Here is a 22550-nt window from a genome sequence, read left to right on the forward strand (position 1 = left end):
GAGATCCCTAACAGCATCCCTTTTATGCCCATATATGGAGATCACTAACAGCTAACAGAATCCCTTTTATGCCCATATATGGGGATCCCTAACAGAATCCCTTTTATGCCCATATATGGAGATCCCTAACAGAATCCCTTTTATGCCCATATATGGAGATCCCTAACAGAATCCCTTTTATGCCCATATATGGAGATCCCTAACAGAATCCCTTTTATGCCCATATATGGAGATCCCTAACAGAATCCCTTTTATGCCCATATATGGAGATCCCTAACAGAATCCCTTGTATGCCCATATATGGAGATCCCTAACAGAATCCCTTTTATGCCCATATATGGAGATCCCTAACATAATCCCTTTTATGCCCATATATTATGGAGAAATCCCTGCTCTGAGTATCTGACATCAGTGTGATGTCACCTGTTTATGCCCATATATGGAGATCCCTGCTCTGCGTATCTGGTTGCTATGGTAAACAGTTGGTTGCTAGGGTAAAAAAAACATGGTTGCTATGGTAAACAGTTGGTTGCTAGGGTAAACAGTTGGTTGCTAGGGTAAAACCATGGTTGCTAAGGTGGTTGCTAACGTACACTAACAGACCAGCAACAACAGACTGTTGCCACAGCAACGTACACAAAGGTTTGTGTACACATGTGGTGTGATGTCATACTGATGCGGAGATATGAGCAGGGCAAAGGTGTGACGTGTGACGTGTGACGGACGGACGGACGGACGGACGGACGGACGGACGGCCGGTGGAGGTTTTCATAGTAAACTGCTCCCTGACGGTCGCAAAAAAAAAAAAAAAAAAAAAGGATGTGTAAATTACGTCACACTTCACTACTCTATACCAAACTCTGCTGACATCACCAGTGGCATCACCAGGAATGCTGGTCCCTCATTGGCTGTTAATGATGAGACACTGACATACATACACATACATTCCCAGAATCCCATCCATTTTCAGAAAAAGGGAGACATCTACATACAGACACCCTACATACATACCCATCCCATTACAGTACTTGCACGCTCTGCTTAAGCAAATAATAATGGCCTCCACCTCTGATAGTGGTAGTAGCAGCGGAATGATGGTTCAGGTATTGCGTGTAACAACAATTGAATCCTTTATTAACAGTTTGCAGAGACATGCACAGGGAAGTACAGTACAATACAAGGTCTGCTAAAAGGATTTTGCCAAGAAAGCCTATGGCTTGTTTCCACTGGGGTCCTGTGTACTCAATATTGAAAACAGTTATTTTGCATTACATGCACTCCATCACACCAGGAAGCATGGATGCATGTGAATGTCGAGTGTTGTTAACGTCACACTGCTGCTTTCTGAGACAATACCGGTACTATCGGACAGAAACCTTGTACAGTATCTCCATAATTAATGTTTTTGCGCCGTAAATGAATGTCCAATTTCGTCATTTTAACAATCCTTCCGTGCCAATGATGTCTCTTGACGTCTTTTTTCAAAGGGCCCCCTGTGCCAATGACGTCATTTTTTTCTTCTTTTTTTTATTGAAAAGATGTCAACATGACCTGAGATCAGAGAGATGCTTTTCTCTGTTTGTGTGTTGGCTCCCTCGTGTGGCTGCTTGAGAGAATGCGCGTTCATGCTAGTGGATGGATTTTTTTTTTAATTCATTCAGCTCTATCTCTGGAACCATTAATTTTGTCCGATTGACAAAATTCTTTTTGTCACTGAATCACAACGACTGTGTCTGTTTCTGTGATCGATCAATGGGCCCCCCCAAAAAAATATGTTTTCATTCAACAGTAAAGAAAAACATACAAAATCTTGGCACATCTACCTTGGAGCCATTTTTGCTTTTGGCACAGAAAGTAGCTAAAATCTCCAATCTTTACAAGCTCACAACGTGTTGAGATCAGTGGTGTAAAGAAAGTACTACATTTTACTTTAAGAGTATCAATACTGTAATGAAATACAACCAAAGTATTGGTATCAAAATATACTTAAATATAGCAGATCTACAAGCTCACGATGCGTCGCATTGTGACACATTGTGACCTTGTAGATGGGCTATTTTCAAATGGACAAAATGTATAGGCCTATTAGGGCTGAAGTGATTATCAAAATGTTGGCTAAGTGTGTCTGTGGGTTTCATAAAGGTTGAACTAATGAAAAGGATTACAAATAGCGTGTGATTAAACAACTACGCATAGCTACATACGATTATGGACATACAAGGTTTCCAACCGACAGAGACGATTATATCGTCATTGTCGGGTGGAAACCTTGTATGTCCAAAACCGTTCGTTTTGCATTTATCATTTAAAAAATGATTTAAACTAGTGATTTAAACGGTGCGAGGCGTTGTGTGCTTGTAGATCTGCTGTTTTCACTACTTTTGTGCGACGGCCTTGTATGATGAAGCAGGGCTTTACTTGCCGAAAAAGGAGATACAAGGTTTCTGCCCGACAACGACGATATGCTACTGTATCACAGGGTGAACAACAGAATGCCATTGAAGTTACTGAAATTCTTGCCGTTGTCATAAATCCATTGACCTTTCTCTAAGACGACATTGACTTCATCTCCCTCCTCCAACAGCACTGTGACACCGTTAGCAGTATTGTACTGGCCATCCTTATTATAGCCATATGTGACCGCAAGCACTTGTGCTTTGTTCTTGTAGAGGAACGCAGCTCCGCCATCTCCAACGCTATGATGGTGGTAGAAACTGAAGTGGTAGACTCCATGGACTGGCGCTGTGAAGGTTCCTGTAAGGAAGAAGATTTGTAATGTAGCCTAATATTTTATCTGCTTAAGTCACTGTAACACACACACACACACACACACACACACACACACACGCTTCTCAGTTGTGCAAAAGTTCAAATATACCTGTGTTTGGACTGTAAGCATAGCCAATGTTGGTTTGCACATCACTGTATTTCAGTGTGGTGTCTGTGTTGAATGGTCCATAGTCTCCTTCCCCACCAAGTCCAGCTGAGAACGCCACTTTAGATTTAGCTATAAACACACAAACCATTACGGTTTCAATGTCACGACTGTTGGACAGTTTCAGCAACAACCTCTCAGTTTGTATTTACTGTAGGCTATTGGCTAATTCCTCAAAAAAAGACACATTATCTACTGATGACATCAACCTAGATTTTTAACCGTGGCTACTATTCTTTGATGCCAAGAAGAAAAATACTTTGTACTCCATTAGCTTTAAAGACTAAACATTTCTGTCTGAAAACTGTTTCTTTCAGTGGTGTCAGTTCAGAAAAAGCTAAAGTATGGCAACATGACTGGTGTCTTGCACGCACGCCTTTGCGCGTGTGCAAGACACCAGTCATGTTGCCATGTCTTAGCAACAGGCATGATACATTAAATCTTTTCCCCCGTTTCTACGGTTTCTTGGGCTGGATATGGCAGCCTGGAACGGTTGTTCAAGTGCTGCTAAACTTGGCATGTTAGTGCCACAATTAACAATAATGCATTGCACCTGTGCAGCTGACCTGCAGAACCTGGGAATATACAATTTTGTCAAGATGAGGAGAATAAAAGTGTGGAGAATATAATTATAATGCCTTGTTAGAGTGACCATTTTGTTACATTTTGCATTTGTAGTTATTTTACTGTAATTTAACACCATAATAACCAGCACAGATAGACAAAGATACATTCATGGATTTATATTTAAAAGTAACTTTTATTTTCCCCCCTTGACCCAGGGTATGGCAGCTGCATACCCCTGCCATACCCAATTGACGCCCCTGGTTTCTTTAGAGACAATGAATATTGACACCCAGGCCCCCCCCCCCCCTCTCCGACAGTCTTCATGTGTACAGTGTAGATAGCAGATTGTCCTACCTGATGTCTCCAGCAGCTGATGAAGATGAGTTTCAATCGAGTTCAGTCTGGTGTGAACATCTCTCAGCTGGGACACGCTGCTGTCCACTGCTACCGTTAGCTCTGTAACAACACACACTGCTACCGTTAGCTCTGTAACAACACACACTGCTACCGTTAGCTCTGTAACAACACACACTGCTACCGTTAGCTCTGTAACAACACACACTGCTACCGTTAGCTCTGTAACAACACACACTGCTACCGTTAGCTCTGTAGACAACACACACTGCTACCGTTAGCTCTGTAACAACACACACTGCTACCGTTAGCTCTGTAGACAACACACACTGCTACCGTTAGCTCTGTAACAACACACACTGCTACCGTTAGCTCTGTAACAACACACACTGCTACCGTTAGCTCTGTAACAACACATTGCTACCGTTAGCTCTGTAACAACACACACTGCTACCGTTAGCTCTGTAGACAACACACACTGCTACCGTTAGCTCTGTAGACAACACACACTGCTACCGTTAGCTCTGTAGACAACACACACTGCTACCGTTAGCTCTGTAACAACACACACTGCTACCGTTAGCTCTGTCCAGGGGTGCCGCGAGATAATTTGATAATATTTGGAATTTAATTGGACACTTGAAAAAATATTTGGTATCATTTTAAACTTGAAGTACAAAGTTATTTTCAGTCAGTTCTAACCAAAATGGCTGTTATCTCAACGTTTTCCTCGCAACATAAAAACACTGAAATATCGTCACTGTCGGGCAGAAACCTTGTATCTCCAAGTTTCAAATGTGTACGTTTTGTTGGTAAAGTAAACCCTGCTTCATCATACAAGACTGTCACAAAACTAGTGAAAACCGCCGATCTACAAGCACACAACACCTCACGATGCGAGGCGTTGTGTGCTTGTAGATTGGCTGTTTTCACTAGTTTAGTATATTAGATGATAAATACAAAACAAATGGTTTTGGACACCCGACAACGACGATATGCTATAAATATAAGGTACTGGGAGTGAAAATTATAATGTAGGGGTGCTTTGGATTAAAAAATATATTCATGGGGTGCCCTGAGACAAAAAAGTTTCGGAACCCCTAGACAACACACACTGATACCGTTATCTCTGTAGACAACACACTGCTACTGTTAGCTCTGTAGACGACACTGTCGGCAAGTTGACCTGGTTAACGCCTATAAATATTTGGGCACTACGTTTGATAGTAAGCTTACATTTGTCATGAACTGTGAAATGTTGTGCAAGAAAGGTCAGCAACGCCTCTATTGTTTAAGGAGGCTTGCCACATTTCACGTTGACAAATCTTTAATGAGACTGTTTTACAGCGCTTTTATTGAGTCAATAATCTCCTTCTCCATCATTTGTTGGTATGGAAACCTGAACATAAAAGACTAAAAACACCTTGGAAGAATTGTGAGAATGGCCACAAAGATAGCTGGAGTAAACTTCAGTAGCCTGGATCACGTCTTCCAAACTCATTCGTTCATTCGTATGGACAGCTCTCATCCTCTCAACTGTGTGTACAAGCTGCTTTCTTGCTTCTGGCGTTCGCCTGGAAGCTTCAGTGGCCACAACAAACAGGCATAAGTTTTCCTTTGTGCCTGCTTCAATACAGGCTTTAAATGCTGATATGAGGAGGAGGTAATCTGTTGCTTTGGGAGACTTAATTAAGTTTCTAAAGTATGAAATCATGCGAATTCCAATGCCGGTACATTCGGTCCTGTATGGCCTATAGATTGTTTTTTTTTTCTTTAATTCTAGCTGAGATCATGAACTGCTATCCTGTTTTTATTGTTCTATGTGTCCTATGTGTTTTTATGTGTCTTTTGTGACAGATGTATGGTTTTATACCGTATATTGCTGCAACCAAATCGTCCTTCGGGGACAAACAATAAATGAACTTGAACTTGAACTTAAACACACACTGCTACTGTTAGCTCTCTGTAGACAACACACACTGCTACTGGTAGCTCCAGTGTTGAGCAGTAACTAGTTACTAGTTTGAGATCACAGTTTAGTATGTGAATGGTAACAGCTTGTCCGTATCTCTGTCTATAACGCTTGACACTGTGGTTCCCCTGACACCTCACTGTGACATCATGTTCTGACATCACTGTGATGTCAGGGGAACCACTCTTAACAGAAAGTGTTTGCCGCTCTGACATCACGCTCTGGCTTCACTGTGATGTCACACTAACAGAATCCCTTTTATGCCCATATATGGAGTTCCCTAATGTCATCAATTATATCAGGACTTCATATGGGAATGCCCATATATGGAGTACCTCGGTGCCGTCGCGTTTTTATTTGCGGTGTTGTGAATTTTCATCATGCTGGCCGATGGCAGCCTCTGGTGGCCAGGTCCCCCTCACTGCGTCCCCAGTGATCCCCAATAATGGACAGGTGCAAGACATCAATGATTGCAACCAATGCCTGCCCGGGTGGGTCCCTTTAACAAACACTCAGTTCCCAGTATACACATTCACTTCACCAGCCACTACATGCAGTGTCCAAGCAGCCATGCGTCAATGCAAAATGTAAGCTTTTGTTTCTTGTTGTTGTATTCATTATGATTTCATCTCCTTGTTGTAGGCCTACAAGATGATTTACCTTTATTACTTTTATTTGACCAGTTAAATACTGTTTATTAATTGATTTCCTTTGTTGTTTATTTTTCTCTGTCAGAACCATGGCAAACTTGGGACAATAAATGTCATCGACTTAAATACTGTTTCATGTCACGTCATTCTCTTTTACTGGAGAAACTTGGGTGGTCAGCTCTTTCCAAAACTAACTAGCAAAATCTAAAATATGGTCCTTCGAGCTGGAAAAGCTGACTGCCCAAGTGTGACATACAGTATATGAGACCAACAACTATGTCTGAAGAGGAGAAGACCAAGGTTTATCCCAGCAGGGAAAGACATAAACCAGACAGATACGGACAGTCTCAGAGTGTATTGCTTCAAAAAGCCATATCATCACAGGCCAAGGATAGGGAGGCCTTGGTTAACATGGCAGAAGCCCTGAAGAAGGCCGAGAGGGAAGAAGCGGAGAAAATGGAGGAGCTTGAAAGGAGGAGAAGGGAAAGACAAACAGTCCTGGAGCACATTAGCACATTGCTGATGAGTCAGAGCACAGATCAGCAGAATACCACCGATCAACATGGAGCAGTAGGGGGAGCACCTCCACCCACCTCCATCCTTGAAGTTGGTGGAAATGAAGAGGATAATGATGAAGAGGAGCTGATCCAACTTGAACCACAAGGAGGCGCTCTTTCACCGGTAGGAGATCAGAACCAGCATCACCCTCATCATGTGGGAACCTCCACACCTCAGAATAACCCAGATCCTGAATCTGAAACTGCTGTCAGGCCAAGAAATGTCAAAGTGCAATTCACTCCCTCCAGCGACTCTGCAGAGGAGCATTTCACTGCCTTTAAGCTTTATGCTCTTCCTCCGAGCACAGTTAAGAAAACTCCAGCAGTCCCTTCTTCACTTCCATCCATATCTTCAAACACTCAAGGTGTGAGCTCCAAACAAGATGGTCCCTCTCGTCCTCAACAGCAGGTCATACGCTCCCCTATTCATGTGGCCCACTCTCAGTCCTTATCACTCCAGGCCAATCCTGCTTATTCTCAGCCACTTCTGGGCCCTATTCAGCAGGGTGCCCACATTCCTCCTGGCAGAGCGCCTCCTGGAGGCAACCGCACCCATTACATCCTTCCTTCTCATCCCAGCCATCCTCCTTCTCATCCCAGCCATCCTCCTTCTCATCCCAGCCATCCTCCTTCTCATCCCAGCAATCCACCTCTCCATTCTCAGTCTCTCTCTTACCCCGGCTCCCAACTACAGCTACCTCCATCCCACCAGGGGGCTCCAGCACAACAACTGGCTCATTCCTCCATCATCACTTCAGCTAATACAGTGACACATGAGCCACCCATGTATGGGGTTCCGAAGCCCAGTATTCCAAACTTCACCGAGGATAGTGAGAGAGCCTTCGCCAATCTGAAGCTGGCACTGGACAACCTTCTCGATCCTTACATCCAGTTGGGTGAGAAATATAAATACCATGTCCTTCTTGAACATCTGAAGCTGCCTGAAGCTCAGATGATTGCTCAGTCCTGCCGGCACCATCCTGAGCCTTATACGGCTACCAGGAACGAAGAGCGGATCCTTCCCGCTCACTGAGTAAGGTGTACTTCTCTCATTCTAACCCTTCTGACCGTGTACTGCTTAAAGTGGTCCCAGTACTCCTGTGGAACCATAATGTCTCACTCAGTACATATGCTGTCCTGGATGATGGCTCTGTCCGGTCTATGATTCTTCCGGCTGCAGTCAAACATCTCCAGTTGAAGGGGAAGAAGGAGATACTTGCTCTTCGCACCATCAGATCTGATCTTACCCACCTTGAAGGGAAGAATGTAGAGTTTGAGATCTCTTCTGTACTGACACCCACAGTCAGATACCCCATCAGGCAAGCATTCACAGCCAACGGAATTGATCTCATTGACCAAACCTACCCGGTCCAGACCCTCCAGCGTCGTTATTCATATCTGAGGGATATTCCCCTTCCATCCTTCCGAAATGTCCAACCTCTGGTCTTGATTGGATCCGACAACTCTCATCTGATCTCACCTACGGAGCCGGTGAGGAGAGGCCCTCAGGGAGGTCCCCTCGCGGTGCACACACAGCTGGGATGGACCCTCCAAGGTCATGAGGGTCTCCCTCAAAACCGTCCTTCGGCGCATCAATGTCTACCGCTTCCGTTAATGTAGCTGATCCCTTATTTGGCCATGTTGAAAGGCTATGGAAGCTGGATGTCTTACCCTTCCGCAGTGAGAAACAAGTCACAAGGTCCCTACAGGACAAACAAGCAATCGAGATATTGGAAGCCCGAACAGAGAGAGTGAATATGGATGGCATTGAGCGCTATGCAACTCCCCTTCTACGGATGCACGATGCTCCCAAACTAAAGGTCCCAATGGAGGCTATCATGTCTCACCTACGGAGTACGGAACGGAGGCTCCTAAAAGACCGGGAGAAGGCAGTCATCTACAATGCGGAAATATCTAAGCTGGAAGAGGCTGGCTATGTCAAGAGGATATCTACTGAAGCTGTCCATCGTTCAACAGAATCCTGGTACCTACCTCACCATCTCGTCCATCATAACAACAAAGACCGCCTGGTTTTCAACTGCTCATTCAGATACCAGGGCATGTGCTTGAATGACCAGTTACTCCCTGGTCCAACACTGAGCCCTACTCTTATCGGGGTCCTCCTTCGCTTCCGTCAATATCCAGTGGCGGTTAGCGGCGATATCAAGGGCATGTTCCACCAAGTCCGGTTGCTACCAGAGGACCGGCCCTTGCTCAGATTTCTCTGGCGAAACATTGACAGAGAAGCGGCCCCCTGATGTCTATGAATGGCAAGTACTGCCCTTTGGTACCACAAGCAGTCCCTGTTGCGCAACCTTCGCTCTTCAGAAACATGTCAGAGATCATGGTGAAGGGTATGAGGAGATCAAGTCGACTGTGGAAAATAACTTCTATGTTGACAATTGCCTGACCAGCTGCCTCAGCATTCCAGAAGCAAAATGCCTGGTGGATCGCACACGTGAACTTCTAGCCTCAGGTGGCTTTGAGGTGAGACAGTGGGCCAGCAATCATCAGGCTGTGGTAGCTCATCTACCCCCCGAAGCCCGGTCGCAGAGCTCAGAACTATGGCTCTCACAGAATCGGGTTGAACCAGTCGAATCCACTCTGGGCCTGAAGTGGAAATGCATACCTGATGTCTTGAGCTATCAGCACAAGCCCCCACAATCTTCCCCTTTAACTATGAGGAGGATTTATCAAGTTCTGGCTCAGCAGTATGACCCATTAGGGTTCCTTATACCCTATCTTACCCGAGCCAAAGTTCTTGTCCAGCAGCTATGGTCGAAGCAGAGAGACTGGGATGACCCCGACTTGCCCGAGGACATCCGGGCTGCCTGGGGAGCCTGGGAGGCCGAGCTGCCTCGTCTTGAGTCTATCTCCATTCCTCGGTGTTATACACCAGCCAATAGACCCACTGTCCTGTCTCACGACCTCCATGTCTTCTGTGATGCTTCGGAACGGGCCTACGGAGCAGTCGCCTACCTGAGGAATGAGTATGATGGAGAAACCCATACAAGTTTCATCATGGCTAGGTCCAGAGTTGCCCCAAAGAGACAACTGTCCATGCCACGCCTGGAGCTATGCGGTGCCTTGGCTGGGGCCCAATTAGCTCACCTCTTGCAAAGGGAGCTCAACATTCCGCTTCGCCATACAACTTTGTGGACCGATTCCACTACGGTTCTTGAATGGCTGCAATCTGAATCTTGCCGTTTCAAGGTGTTTGTTGGCGTAAGAGTGACGGAAATTCAAGAGCTCACTGACCTTAATTCCTGGCGTTATGTGGATTCCCCCAATAATCCTGCTGATGATATCACCAGAGGGAAAACCCTTGCTGACCTATCACAGACAAATCGATGGAGGAACGGGCCCCCCTTCCTTCAGCAACCACATGACCGCTGGCCTGTGCGGCCTAAAAGCTCAGTCCAATCCGATCCTACTGAACTCAGAGGTCTCACCTTTTGCAGTTTGACCACCATCCAAACCCCAGGTCAACTGCCATGCGATCTGACTCAGTACTCCTCATGGAAGGACTTGGTACAAGCTACCTACGATAAGCTCCACAGTCAAGCTTCTGAGAATTCACCCAAACCAACTTACACCGATTCTGAGCTCCAAGTTATCAAACGATGCCAATCTGAGAGTTTCCCCATGGAACTGAAATCTCTTCAGGCCAACCAGCCTCTCCCTACCGGCAGTAAGCTCAGAACTCTTGCCCCTGAACTTGACGGGCTGACAGGCCTCATCAGGGTTGGTGGAAGGCTTCGTAATGTTCAAGGGTCCTGCCATCCTCCTTTGCACCCTGTGGTGTTGGATCCTTTACACCCAGTCACTAAACTGCTCATTAAGGACTTCGATGAGCGACTGCTCCATTCTGGCCCTGAGCGTGTCTTTGCTGAAATCCGTAGGCACTACTGGATTCTCCGTGGGAGGCAGGCCGTCAAACGCCATCAATCGCTATGCCCAGACTGCCACCGTTGGCGGGCAAAGCCTAAGGTCCCCCTGATGGCTGACCTACCACCTGCTCGTCTTAGGCTCTTGAGCCCTCCTTTCCATTCTACGGGCGTTGACTGTTTCGGCCCCTTCATGGTTAAAATTGGACGTCGTACAGAGAAACGCTGGGGTGTGATATTCAAATGCATGACAACCCGGGCAGTGCATCTCGAACTTCTCAATTCTCTGGATTCAGATGCATTCCTCCTTGCTCTCAGGAGGTTCATCTCACGCAGAGGGAGACCTGCGGAACTGTATTCTGATAGGGGCACAAATTTCCGTGGTGCTGAACGGGAGCTCCAGGAAGCATTTCAGGCCATGGAACCAGAGCTACAGAAAGGACTTTGTGCCTATCAACTGACCTTCAAGTTCAATCCTCCAAACTCTCCCCACTTCGGAGGTATCTGGGAGCGGGAGATCCGATCTGTAAAAAACGCACTCCAGGTTGCCATCGGACACCAGTCAGTGTCAGAGGATGTCCTTCATACCGTGCTGACGGAGGTAGAAGGCATCCTCAATTCGAAACCCTTAGGATATACCTCGTCTGATGTGGCTGACCTGGATCCTGTCACACCCAACATGCTCCTCATGGGGCGGCGTGATTCCACCTTACCTCAAGTGTCCTATGCTCCTGAGTCCATGGGGCGGCGGCGTTGGCGTCACAGCCAAGTCCTGGCAGATCAGTTCTGGTCACATTTCATTCGTGACTATCTCCCGACGTTACAATCTCGGAACAAATGGACCACGGAAACTAATAATCTGAAGGAGGACATGATAGTCCTGGTTATTGACCCCCAACTGCCCAGAGCACAGTGGCCAATTGGACAGATTGTAAAGGTCCACACCAGCCCGGACGGACGGGTCAGATCCGCAGACATCCAGATCAAGGACCGTACCTATACCCGACCTGTTGCTCGCCTTATCCATTTACCTTCGCTGCCACCTTGACCACACTCTGGAAACTCCATGGTCAGTCACAGCAGCTGAGCTGCTGTGGGGGCGGCTGTTGTGAATTTTCATCATGCTGGCCGATGGCAGCCTCTGGTGGCCAGGTCCCCCTCACTGCGTCCCCAGTGATCCCCAATAATGGACAGGTGCAAGACATCAATGATTGCAACCAATGCCTGCCCGGGTGGGTCCCTTTAACAAACACTCAGTTCCCAGTATACACATTCACTTCACCAGCCACTACATGCAGTGTCCAAGCAGCCATGCGTCAATGCAAAATGTAAGCTTTTGTTTCTTGTTGTTGTATTCATTATGATTTCATCTCCTTGTTGTAGGCCTACAAGATGATTTACCTTTATTACTTTTATTTGACCAGTTAAATACTGTTTATTAATTGATTTCCTTTGTTGTTTATTTTTCTCTGTCAGAACCATGGCAAACTTGGGACAATAAATGTCATCGACTTAAATACTGTTTCATGTCACGTCATTCTCTTTTACTGGAGAAACTTGGGTGGTCAGCTCTTTCCAAAACTAACTAGCAAAATCTAAAATATGCGGCTTTACCGGAGTTAAATGGCCGGGTCCAAATCCACCGTTGTCCTCCACCGTCCAGATACTGTGGGTGGTATCCACACGATCCGACACAAAATTTTACACACGGTCAACTAAAGGCACGGACGCTACTAATATCTCCCCGTTGTGAGGAAGGATCAACAGCACGTATATTACAGACGGATGCAGCAGCTTCTGTTGTTGTTTCGTGGGACATGGAGCACCAGAAGTCCAGAACAGTGAGTGATTTCTTGGTTTCAAGATGACGCGGAGCGATTGGCTGACTGGAGTAACTTGTGGATGAGAGTAGGCCTATACGTTTTGTGAATGAAGTGACGGGAGAATTGCGTTGCATCAGGGGGCGGACCGCCTTTGTGGCAACAGAAAGAACAGGGAATTATAGATCTTAAATACTTAATTAACGCAGTTATTTTTTGGGAAACGATTTTGGTAACGATCCTGCTATATTGTATAACGTAACTCGTTAGGTTACTACGTTACCGCTAAACCTAATGCTGTAACGTAACGCCGTTAGTTATAACGCCGTTACACCCAACACTGGTAATCAATAGATAAAAAGTGTGTAAATTATTCATGCGTGCGTGAATACATTGCGTGAATAAATTAATTCACCATGTCAACATTTACAGTAGGGAGTTGTTGGCTCTTATCAGTGTGTGACAACAATGTGTTTATATTAATATCTTTGTTAATATATCAGACAATGTAAGTTCATACCTTCATTCTCTGTCTGTACAGCGACCACCCGCTGCTCTGTGGCCTTCAGTCTGGAGTCAATGTCTTAAAAAAAAGGAGATTAGATGGCTGTTTATTGTACACTAGTTAGTTAGTTACCAATACAACATTTGTGCTGTGGTTTCTAAACTAGATTAAGTGGGACCTCAAACAGCTTGCATTTTCATTATGTAGCACTTGACCACCCGTCTTGTAATCTAGATAGCATTTTTGAGCGGTGGTCACACCGTCTCCATAGCGTGGCCGTGTGTGTATCCGTGTGTGTGTGTGTGTATGTATGTATGTATGTGGGTGGGTGCGTCCGTAGCCTCAAGCCTGTGGTGTATATAGCCTGCAATACCAGTGGCGGCCTGAGTGAGCAAGTATGGCTCACACTCTCTCAAACAGCACACACACACACACACACACACACACACACACACACACACACACACACACACACACACACACACACACACACACACACAGGAGGGGAAGGGGGGAGGGGGGGAAGGGGGGGGGGAGGGGGGGGGGGGGGTTGGTGGGTAAACCACCGCTCAGTTCACACGGGTGTGATTTTTCTAACTGAATAGGTGCTTGGTCTACCTACGTTTTTTCTTTTCTTAGATTACTATTTCTATGCATTTGATGTATTAATGTTGATGTATTGATGTATTACTTTGCTTATTATGAATAACTCTGGATTAAGAGTGTCTGCTAAATGCCTAAACTGTAAAAGTAAATTGTTATGTTACCTCCATTCTCTGACTGTAGAATGGCCACCTGCCGCTCTGCAGCCTTCAGCCTGTCTTCCATAGCTAAACATAAATAAAAAGGTGGGGTTACCTGTGGAATATTTGCACAATGGTTTCTAAACTAGATTAAGTGGGACTTCAAACAGCTTGCATGTTCATCCGACTGAAAGTCATAATTGTGCTAATATGTTTGCATATTCTAGACAATGCATAAGAAGTGTTGCGTTGGTGATTCAATGTTTGGGTGGTCGCTCGATTTAATGACGTCACGCCACTCAACACCTACTCTACAGGTCTATTGATTTGCATACAGGCTCGTTCCTTGGTTAAAACACCCGGTTGTGGCACTAAATCGTTGGAGGCCTTAGGGACATAGAATGGTAATTTTGTGCTAATCAGTCTAAAAGCGCCAAATTTTGCACAGATGTAGCCCAGGGCTTGCTCTAATGATTTAGCTAGGGCGCCCCAGTCAGCGACCTTCGGGGTCGCCACAGCGGCCAAATCAAGTTGGGCTCCCCTCGACTTGGGCTCCCAGAAAAACCTTTTTTTCCTGGGTGGGGTTTGTCATGATGCTGAATCCATTGCAAGCATTTGTTTTGCACAAAAAAACATTCCTTGGGCTACAAATGGCACCAGAAAACGATGGTTTAGTGATGAAAAGTGATGAGTCATCACTTTTCACTCACTTTTCACAGTTTTGTGGGGGTTTTCAGGGGCCATTTGTAGCCCAAGGAATGTTTTTTGTGCAAAACAAATGCTTGCAATGGATTCAGCCTCATAACAGTTAGACCCCTCACATCCTACTTAAATACCCAGAAAAAAAAGGTTTTTCTGGGTATTTTCCTCCTGTATAGAAAGTAGATGGGAGCCCAACTTGATTTGGCCGCTGTGGCGACCCCGAAGGTCGTCGACTCGGGCGCCTTAGCTAAATCATTAGAGCATGCCCTCGGCTACATCTGTGCAAAATTTGGCGCTTTTAGACTGATTAGCACAAATTATCCCTAAGGCCTCCGACTAAAAGCGCTTGTAAGCGTTGTTGAGGATGTGAACTTGGGGGCTGTTTGGCATCAATGCATGTCCGTGTGCGTGAGAGGCGAGACCAGAACAATGCATCACTGCGTATACATTCATACCTTCATTCTCTGTCTGCACAATGACCATCTGCTGCTCTGTAGCCTTCAGTCTGGCGTCAAGGTCTAAAGAAAAGAGATTGCATGGCTTAAGTTAATTTAACCCATTCCATTATGAGGCGGAACCAGAACTGTCCAGAACCTGAACCCATTTTTTTATGGTCCCATCCTAATTTACAGTACACTTTAAGACAGAATAAGACATAATAAAGCCATAATAAGAAATAATGTGTTGGTAATTAGAACTAATATTATTTTATTAGACAAAAACAAAGACAGAATAGCAGAAAGAGTGAATACATTCTCTGGCACCGCGACTGGTACCGCCGCACGACCGGCAGTTCAACCGTCAGTCGCGCTGCATCGCCGGCGATAGGACCGTCGGCCGCCGCACGGAACGGTAGCCACAATCGCATGGACCGGCAGTTTACCACAACGGGACCTGCCGGTCAATCCGGACGCCGCCGGTCCTAGGCCTACTGCCAGGACTGTCGGTCGAACTGCCAGTCGTGCGGCGGTACCAGCCGCGGTGCCAGAGAATGTATTCACTCTTTCTGCTATTCTGACTTTGTTTTTGTCTAATAAAACATATTAGTTCTAATTACCAACACATTATTTCTGATTATGGCTTTATTATGTCTTAAAGTGTAAATTAGGATGGGACTGGTTTTGTTTCCATAGCGCACGGCCCGGTTTCATACAAGGTTCTGGAAACCTTTTTTAGATCCTGCTCTTGATGTGGTTCTAAACTTGAGTTCTGGGAACCTATGGGCAGGGCCAGCAGCGCTGCTCCTCTTTTTTTGGGACCTACCCAGTTGGGCAGTATTGGGGAAGTTAAAGTTGCATGTAACTGAGTTACGTAACTATGTTACATTTTGCTGTAACTTGCTGGTAACTGAGTTACATTCATATTTCTGTAACTCGTCAAGTAACTGAAATACATTTTGGGTCAGTTTTGGCTCAAGTTACAAGTTACAAGAAGTTACAAGCGAAGTTTAAATGTACATGTAAGTTTTGTTAAGATTGACAATCAAATGTCCTCAGCAGATCATGATTTTCTTCTTTTTTAACTTTATTTTAGGAACACATGTTTAACGTCAACCTTTTTTTAAATAAAACATAAAACTCAGTTGAAAGGCATATTTCAGCTGGTGTGTGACTTTTCTTGTAGGATATTATATTTTGTTTCATGTACATTCTGAATTTAACGCTGAAAAAAGTAACTCAAAGTAAATCAAGTAACTCAAGTTACTCAAGTTACTTTTTCTATGTAACTTGAAACTTTATAAGTTACATTTCTCCAGGGGTATAAGTAACTTTAACTTGATCAAGTTACTGCCATGTTGAGTTACTTGTAACTGTACAAGTTACTCTTTCAAAGTAACTTCCCCAACACTGCAGTTGGGTCTGGTTATTGAAAGTTCTTTGTTCTGGAAAGTTCTGGTTCTAGTTCTGGTTTGGCCCTGTAGTGGAGAAGGGGCTATAGACACTACTTACTAAATTAATACAATATTTAATCACAGAGCCTGTAGTTAATTAGATTAAAAATTGTAATCACATCCCAGCCCTAATTACTTTACTTTGCTTATGTATTACTTCACTCTGGATTAAGAGCGTCTGCTAAATGCCTAAATCGTAATGGTAAATTGTTATGTGATGTTACCTCCATTCTCTGGCTGTAGAATGGCCACCTGCTGCTCTGTAGCCTTCAGCCTGTCTTCCATAGCTAAACAAATAATAATAAAAAGGTGGGATTACTTATAGAATATTTGTACAATGGTTTCTAAACAGCTTGCATCTTCCTCCTGCAGAAGGAAAAAAAACATCACCGCCATTTCTAAACGCATCACCTAGCGACGTGTTGAGAGTTGAGAGCAACTATTTTCGCTATGTTTGGGGGTGAAAAGAGAAAATGTTTGAAAATCTTCGCCTACATTGACGTTCCCAAAGTCGGGATGCCACGTTAAAAGTGTTTTAAAAAAATGAATGGTTGCATATAGGCCTAATAAAAGACAAAACTAAATTATAAGATTTGTCATAAATCAGATTAATCTGAAAAAAACTATTCAGTATTTCCTACATTGTGGTATTAATACTTTTTTCACAGAGTAGGCGTCACTTCTCAGCACAGACACGTAACAGTTTGATAAGGTGGGAAAATTCCACTGAAACTGTCTCATGAGGCGCAGCTGCTTCTGTTGACATCAGATATTTTATTTACTCGATTTTGTTACACATTGCATCAGAATGTACTGGCGGTGTGAGCTTGAAGATCGGCTACAGTATGTTCAAAAGATTCTCATACATTTTGAAAACGTGGCTTCCATGGCTGTGGAAGAAAATGTATGTACTGTATATACTGTTACAGTATATATATATACTGCTGCAATTTTGTATGTACAGTATTACTGTACATACAAAATTGCAGCAGTCAACAGGAGGGGTTAAATGTATTGTAGTGTTAGTAAACTAGATCAGGGGTTCCCAAACTTTTTTTTGTCTCAGGGCACCCCATGAATATTTTTTTAATCCGAGGCACCTAACCCCTACATTATAATTTTCACTCACAGCACCTTATATTTATAGCATATCGTCGTTGTCGGTGGAAACCTTGTATGTCCAAAACCGTTCGTTTTGTATTTATCATCTAAATTGTACTAAACTAGTGAAAACAGCCGATCTACAAGCACACGGATCGGCTGGGCAGGGCTTTGCTTTACCAAAAGACATACACATTTGAAACTTGGAGATACAAGGTTTCTGCCCGACAAAGACGATATTTTAGTGATTATGTTGCGAGGTAAATGTTGAGATAACAGCCATTTTGGTTAGAACTGACTGAAAATAACTTTGCACTTCAAGTTTAAAATGATACTAAATATTTTGTGTCCAAATATTATCAAATTATCTCGCGGCACCCGTGGACTGCCGTCACGGCACCCCTTGGTGCCCCGTCACCCACTTTGAAAACCCCTGAACTAGATTACACTAGTCCTGTGCCTGGGGGGTGTGCACGTGTGCACAGTATCTAAGGGACTGAATGTACTGTAGGAGTCTCAGAAGTAATGTTGGAGTGCCCAATTGGGAAGATCTTTATGCCCATACATGGTGTTCCGTGTCCAGGGCCAGTATGCGATGTCATTACTATGACGTCAGAGTAGCATGCAGACAGACGGTTACCATGGCGGCTAAACTGTGTAGTGTCAGTGATGTCAGCATGCATATGGTCAGACGGACGGACAGACAGACAGACAGACATTCGCTAAATTAATAGTTAGATGTCACACCAAACATGTGACGTCACCTTCATTCCCCGTCTGTAGAATGGCCACCTGCATCTCTGTAGCTGCCAGTCTGGCTTCCATGGCTGTGGGCAAACAAACAAACAAACAAACAAATACATTTAACAGAAATGTATGGCTAAAGGTAGTTCCCAACTACAAACAGAAGATGTTCAATTGTGACTTTACCTGCATTCTTTGTCTCTGTAGCCGTCAGCCTCTCTACTATGGCTGTATATAAGAAAGAAAGAAAGAAAGAAAGAAAGAAAGAAAGAAAGAAAGAAAGAAAGAAAGAAAGAAAGAAGAGAGAGAGAGAGAGAGAGAGAGAGAGAGAGAGAGAGAGTAAAGAAAAATAAAGAAAGATACACCCACACAATTGCATGGCTAAAGTTAGTTTTTTTCAATCATTTTTTTCTTGTTAAAAATGAGTCTTATCTCAAGGTTCATGGTTGTACTTTATCGTTACGTCTTTTGTACAGGTACATAAGAGTAAAACGTATGTTTGTTCGGCTTCCTTTCAGACAATGCAGCGGTAACAACAGAACAACAAAAAACAACACATCTAAAGATAAAACAATAAGTAATAATCTATCTATAAATGCGAGAAGTCTCTGCGTGTGTGTCTGTCTCTCTGTCTGTCTGTCTGTGTGTCTGTAATCTGCGTATCTCGAGAACCGTTCGTCCCACCGGCTTCAGATTCGGCACGCGCGTTCCCCGCCGCGGCACGGAGTGCAGTGCCGGGTCTCGACCCGACCCGACGCGCGGTTTTCCCGAACCGGCGCGAAACGTTCGGAATCTCCTTATGCGGGGTTGATTGTTGACATCAGGCTGTTCCGGAGGAAATCGGCGAAAGCTCTGACTCATTGTGACATCACTTCATAAAAGGCTCTGACATCACGTACGCCACATGAGTCAACAAAAAATCTCTGTGAGTGTGTATGTATGTATGTAATCCGCGTATCTCGAGAACCGTTCGTCCCACGGGCACGCGCGTTCTCCATATATGGGCATAAAATGAATGCCCCCATATATGGGCATAAAATGGATTGCAGACAGACAGATACAGATATCTCCATATATGGACATAAATGGACAGAGGCAAACAGATGGTCAAAGATCTCCATATATGGGCATAAAATGGACGCAGACAGACAGATACAGATATCTCCATATATGGGCATAAATGGACACAGGCAAACAGATGTTCAAAACGGGTCCTATGACAACAGGTATAATGAGGTTCGCATTAAAGGGGGAACCGGCACTGTGTCTGCAACACAGTTGGAGGCACAGACAGATACTCCATATATGGGCATAAAATGGACGCAGATAGACATATATCTCCATATATGGGCATAAAATGGACCCAGAACTATAACTGCAGTGATCTCCATATATGGACATAAAATGGACGCCGACAGACAGACAGACAGATACAGATATCTCCAAATATGGGCATAAATGGACACAGGCAGACAGATGGTCAAAACGGGTCCTATGAAAACAGGTATAATGGGGTTTGCATTAAAGGGCGGGGCATTCATTCCCTATTTACATTGTTCCGAGTTGGCCAGGTCGCCGACTAGACGCGCTTCTAGTAAGGGAGGGGTCGTTTTTTATTGAGGGGTGTTACTGGAGGAAAATAGGGGAGGGTCATGCTATTTCAATTTCAGTCCTAGGGAGGGTCTGCTGATTTCACTTTGAATTCAAGGGAGGGTCATGCAATTGTTCAAAAGCAAACAATGGCTCCAGAGGTACAGGCACTTATGCAACTGTAGCGCCCCCTATCCCACCCCGATGACAGAGGACGAGAGGCGCTAGACATCTACCTAGGTTCGGTGGTGGTTGCCCTTAAAATAACCCACAGAGTTAGAATTGAGTTGAACAGACTTGACTTGGTTTTATTGCCTCCAACAGCAACAGTAGTCAAGCAATAAACATCAACAACAAAATGATATTGTGCACAACAGTGGCAATATAGCAGCGCTGCGTATGGAAAACAACAAAGAGAGCTCTGAAATAAAAATAGAAAAATAAAGTGTCCATAGGGTGTTAAAACCCTTTAACCTTAAAGTACCCTGGTAGGGTTTCTCTTAGTGTTCCCTTTGAGAGGGTTCCCTTTGAGAGGGATTCAGAATATGCTAGTTCAGTTCCTTATCCAGTTCAGTTCAGTTCTCTAAGTTCAGTTCCCCATGTGTGTGCAGTGGGGAAAAGGGAGACCTCGGGCGCGAGGCGTCAGTGTAAATGTGTGGGCACTGCTCCTCGGGCAGAGGTAGCAGCTTCAGATCTTATCTGTTTCAGTAGGTCGAATCCAACAGGTTCCTCTGCAGCGGTCATGCGGCTGGCCACACCGCTCCCAACCGTCCACAGATGTCACTTAGGTAGCTCGCCATCCATCAACAGAATTCAGACTTGTAGTTTTCTGGGGTTGTCAAAAAACCAATCTACACAAAGTGCAGAATACCAAATTAATCTATGTTCTTATGAGAATAGTTTCTTGTGAGTTGGTATCATTAACTCATTTCTTCTTAATCTCTTTCAACACATAACCAATGAGTAAGGATATGCTTCAAGTACAATGAAATCATGTATAACCATTGACCACAGAAATACATTAAATGAAATTAAACAGCATACTGTAATGCATTAATTATTTACAATGAAATTCTTATCTTCACCTTTTAAACATAAAATGTAATTCTTTTTAAACCTTTTTATCCTTTTAAGACTCCAAAATTAGTGTAATGCCCTTTAATCATGAATTTAATAATGAACTTTTCAACAAAGGACAAATGTACTCATATTATTCCAACTTGTACAAATACAATGTAGTTGTGGCTACTACAAACATGAAATGGACTTAATCCACTCAACCCATAGGGTTTTGATGTAAACACCATATATAGAATACACTAGTAGTGTTTCAGCATGCTACAGCATGTTTTAAGACCCATGTGTTTTCAGTTAGCATAGATGCTAATTCGCGGTTAGCATCTATTAGCTTCTAACTCAATAATACAGTGATACAGAGTGCACCAGAGTATATTCAAACATCAGACACAATAGTATCAAACCCCTGATTGGTTTATAAGAAAGGTTTCAGGCTCAATGCATACAAACATGTGAGAAATAGCTACATAAACACAGGCTTGAGGCCCAGTGAAATACACAGCTTTCACTCACCAGGGTTCACAACAAACAAAGTTTGCCTGAATTCGTTTTCCTCCAGGATCACAGGGACTCTAATAAGAGAAGTGCTTATTAGCTATCATATCATACTGAAATATTCAACCATGAAATATTATTTAGTGGTGTGTTTCTGGTGTATTTCATACCAAGTTTATCAGAGAAGAATCTCTCTGGCCTTCATTCAATGTCAACGATCTCTAAAGAGGAAGTACCCATAATGCAATGCTCTCTTTCTACTCCATGAATTACAGAGACAGTAGTAGTGCAGTGTAGTGCACCCTCTAGTGGAAACGAAATGCCATTACACCTCTAAACCACATAAATAGGTGCATTCTTAGTGACCCTATAGTTCACATGGGTTACACCCTCCCCCCTTGACTCTGCATGAGTCCCTTCATGCGTTGCTCTATGGTCCATGGAGGAACCATCATACTCAGTCATAGTGTCTAGAGCTAGATTAAAACTCTCTAAGAGACTCTGTGCAAAGGAGACTAAGGGTTTACCCAACTGAAGGTAGTGAAAACGGTCAGGGGGTTTACGTGGTCGGTCAGATTTACGTGTAGAGTCATTAGTTTCTCCATCTGTAATGGGTGGATTTCCATCTTCTGTGCTTGTTGTCTCAGAGGTCAGTTCAACTTCCACCTCAGTGTTTTGTTGAACTTCAACTTCTTCATCCTCTGGGATAGAAGATACATCATTGACGTTCTCAGCATCAGCTGGAGTTTCACTTGCTGAGTCGTCATTGTCTTCCTCAGCAGGAGCTGGGATTTCATCTACTGATTCATCATCGTTGTCCTCATCAGGAGCTGGGATTTCATTTGTCACATCCGGTAAGTTATCCTCCTCTTCAGCAGGAAGTTGCTCGTCCATATTCTCTGGCTCCTCTCCATCAACCGTCTCAGGTGGAGCTTCATCGGTTTCAGTAGACAACTCAGC

The 22550-nt window shown here is 44.2% G+C and overlaps 1 protein-coding gene across 1 annotated transcript; it reads right to left on the reverse strand.

The window, feature by feature from the left end:
- Positions 1-1237: 1237 nt before the first annotated feature.
- LOC308300753 (uncharacterized protein) lies at positions 1238-21807 on the reverse strand. Its single transcript, XM_080744656.1, has 11 exons — positions 21761-21807; positions 21609-21667; positions 18615-18656; positions 18449-18511; positions 16808-16870; positions 15148-15210; positions 14015-14077; positions 13263-13325; positions 3857-3958; positions 2879-3007; positions 1238-2754 (listed from the first exon to the last, which is right to left on the reverse strand). Exons 4-11 carry the CDS (start codon positions 18507-18509, stop codon positions 2474-2476), a joined length of 825 nt encoding a protein of 274 aa, XP_080600782.1. The 5' UTR covers positions 18510-18511; positions 18615-18656; positions 21609-21667; positions 21761-21807; the 3' UTR covers positions 1238-2473.
- Between the last annotated feature and the right edge of the window lie 743 nt (positions 21808-22550).

Source organism: Nannobrachium achirus (genome assembly GCF_963921795.1).
Source record: "Nannobrachium achirus genome assembly, chromosome: 16".
NCBI lineage: Eukaryota > Metazoa > Chordata > Actinopteri > Myctophiformes > Myctophidae > Nannobrachium > Nannobrachium achirus.

Coding starts and splice junctions, on each gene's coding strand:
- LOC308300753 (XM_080744656.1), bottom strand. CDS start 18,509: ATGGAAGCCAGACTGGCAGCTACAGAGATGCAGGTGGCCATTCTACAG. Junction 16,871..18,448: donor TCTACAGACGGGGAATGAAG/GTGACGTCACAT, acceptor TTATTTGTTTAG/CTATGGAAGACAGGCTGAAG. Junction 3,008..3,856: donor TCAGCTGCTGGAGACATCAG/GTAGGACAATCT, acceptor GTGTGTTTATAG/CTAAATCTAAAGTGGCGTTC.